Genomic DNA, 1,875 nt, shown 5'->3' on the forward strand with positions numbered 1-1,875 from the left:
TGCCAGTCGATCGCGTAACGCCATATGTGCGGCCTTTTACGTACACAGGACTTGACTACTTTGGTCCCATAATGGTAGCAATTGGTAGAAGAACGGAGAAACGGTGGGCAGCATTATTCACCTGTCTAACCATACGCGCTATCCACATTGGACTTGCACGTGATCTTTCTTCTGATGCTTGTATCCTTTGTATAAGGAACTTCGTTAACCGCCGTGGTGTTCCAGCCAAAATTCGTTCGGATATGGGTACCAACTTTGTGGGTGCGAGTGTTGAGCTATCCAAGGTGGCGGATATCTTCGACGACAAGTACATTCGAACCGAGTTGTCAACGCGAGGCATCATTTGGGAATTCAACTGTCCAGCGAACCCAAGCAGTGGCGGATGCTGGGAGCGTCTCATACAGTCAGTGAAGAAAGTACTGGCAATGACATTGAAGGAGAAGGCGCCGCAAGTAGATACCTTGAACAGCCTCCTAATTGAGGCGGAAAATATAGTCAACAGCCGCCCGTTGACTCACTTGCCAGTCACACCAGAGGAGCCTGATCCACTAACTCCCAACCACTTTCTGTTGGGGGCCACTAACTCTACACAAACGCCAGGGGACGAAGGAGCGGTCGCCATTAGGAAGCAGTATCGAATAAGCCAGCAACTGAAAAATCAGTTTTGGCATCGCTGGATAAAAGAATATTTGCCTACGCTTACGAAACGGACGAAATGGTTTGCACCTCAGCCTGAAGTAAAGACCGGTGATGTAGTCATCATCTGTGATGGTAATCTTCCACGCAGCGAGTGGAGAAAGGGTATCGTGATTTCAACGGTAAAAGCTAGAGACGGACATGTTCGCCTGGCCGATGTCAAGACGGAGAACGGCGTGCTACAACGACCAGTATCGAAGCTGGCGGTGTTGGATGTTTTAGGGTGAAGCATAGAGCCCTTCACCGGGGGGTGGGATGTTGCGAACACACCCGCCAGACTTCAAATGCAACCCTGCAGTTATTTGTCTTCTTTCATTTTCTTTCATTTCACTTACATATGTATTTCCAAATTTGAATTTGTCATTTACTGTTTGTACGCCAGTCTTACCGGCACAAGAATACAAAGTGTAAGAAATTATTTCTGCTAAACTAAACTTGTAAGATTTATATTATATATTATTTCAGTGAAATAAACGAACAACTTTTCAACGGTGACAACGTCAACGTTCATTAAATACAAATTGGTGGTGTTCATTTCTTTTGTAAGTGCCAGCAGGAGCTTTGTGGCGTGCACAACATATATATTTTATTAATATAACCTATCTGTAATACAAATTATTTCAATTTTACATTTACCTTTAGTTACAAGTATATACGAGTATATTTTATCAATCATACCGATAATGTCATGTATTAAAAGAATTAAAAATGAAAATTAATAAAAAAATTTAATAGCAAAATGAATAAAATTAAGTGAAATTAATGTTTAATTTCTAACCTAACCCACATTTGTATGTGTGTAACTGAATCGCCTTTATATATAAAAATATTATCCTAATTTTCGAGCTTGACTCCCTAATCTGTTATTAGAAAAAGAGATTAGCCATGCGAAATTATAATTAAAAATATCTCAGATTAAACCGATAACTTTTTGGTGCCCAACCCAGTTTTATCGATTATACTTGCGAAGAAGAGGAGGAATGTCAAATGTTAAAGTAAACAAAAATTGACGCTAGTAAGGAAAATAGGTTTGTAAAGGTATTTTTAATAAAATATTCAGCTAAAATATATTTAAATGGCCTAATATGTGTTGCAAAAAAAAAGTGACCACGGTGGCACAGAGAAGAAGTTTAACTTTTCCTCGAGTTGTGTGAATAACAAGCACAACCAATTTGACAG

At 39.8% G+C, this 1,875-nt stretch overlaps 1 protein-coding gene across 1 annotated transcript; it reads left to right on the plus strand.

Annotated features, from left to right (window-relative positions):
• The first annotated feature begins 165 nt into the window (after nt 1-165).
• LOC118749962 lies at nt 166-1,268 on the plus strand. Its single transcript, XM_036484714.1, has 2 exons — nt 166-1,103; nt 1,162-1,268. Exon 1 carries the CDS (start codon nt 243-245, stop codon nt 921-923), a length of 681 nt encoding a protein of 226 aa, XP_036340607.1. The 5' UTR covers nt 166-242; the 3' UTR covers nt 924-1,103; nt 1,162-1,268.
• Nucleotides 1,269-1,875: the final 607 nt, after the last annotated feature.

Source organism: Rhagoletis pomonella, unplaced genomic scaffold (assembly GCF_013731165.1).
Source record: "Rhagoletis pomonella isolate Grant_MI unplaced genomic scaffold, Rhpom_1.0 Rhpom_scaffold_00097, whole genome shotgun sequence".
In the NCBI taxonomy this organism is placed as follows: Eukaryota; Metazoa; Arthropoda; class Insecta; order Diptera; family Tephritidae; genus Rhagoletis; species Rhagoletis pomonella.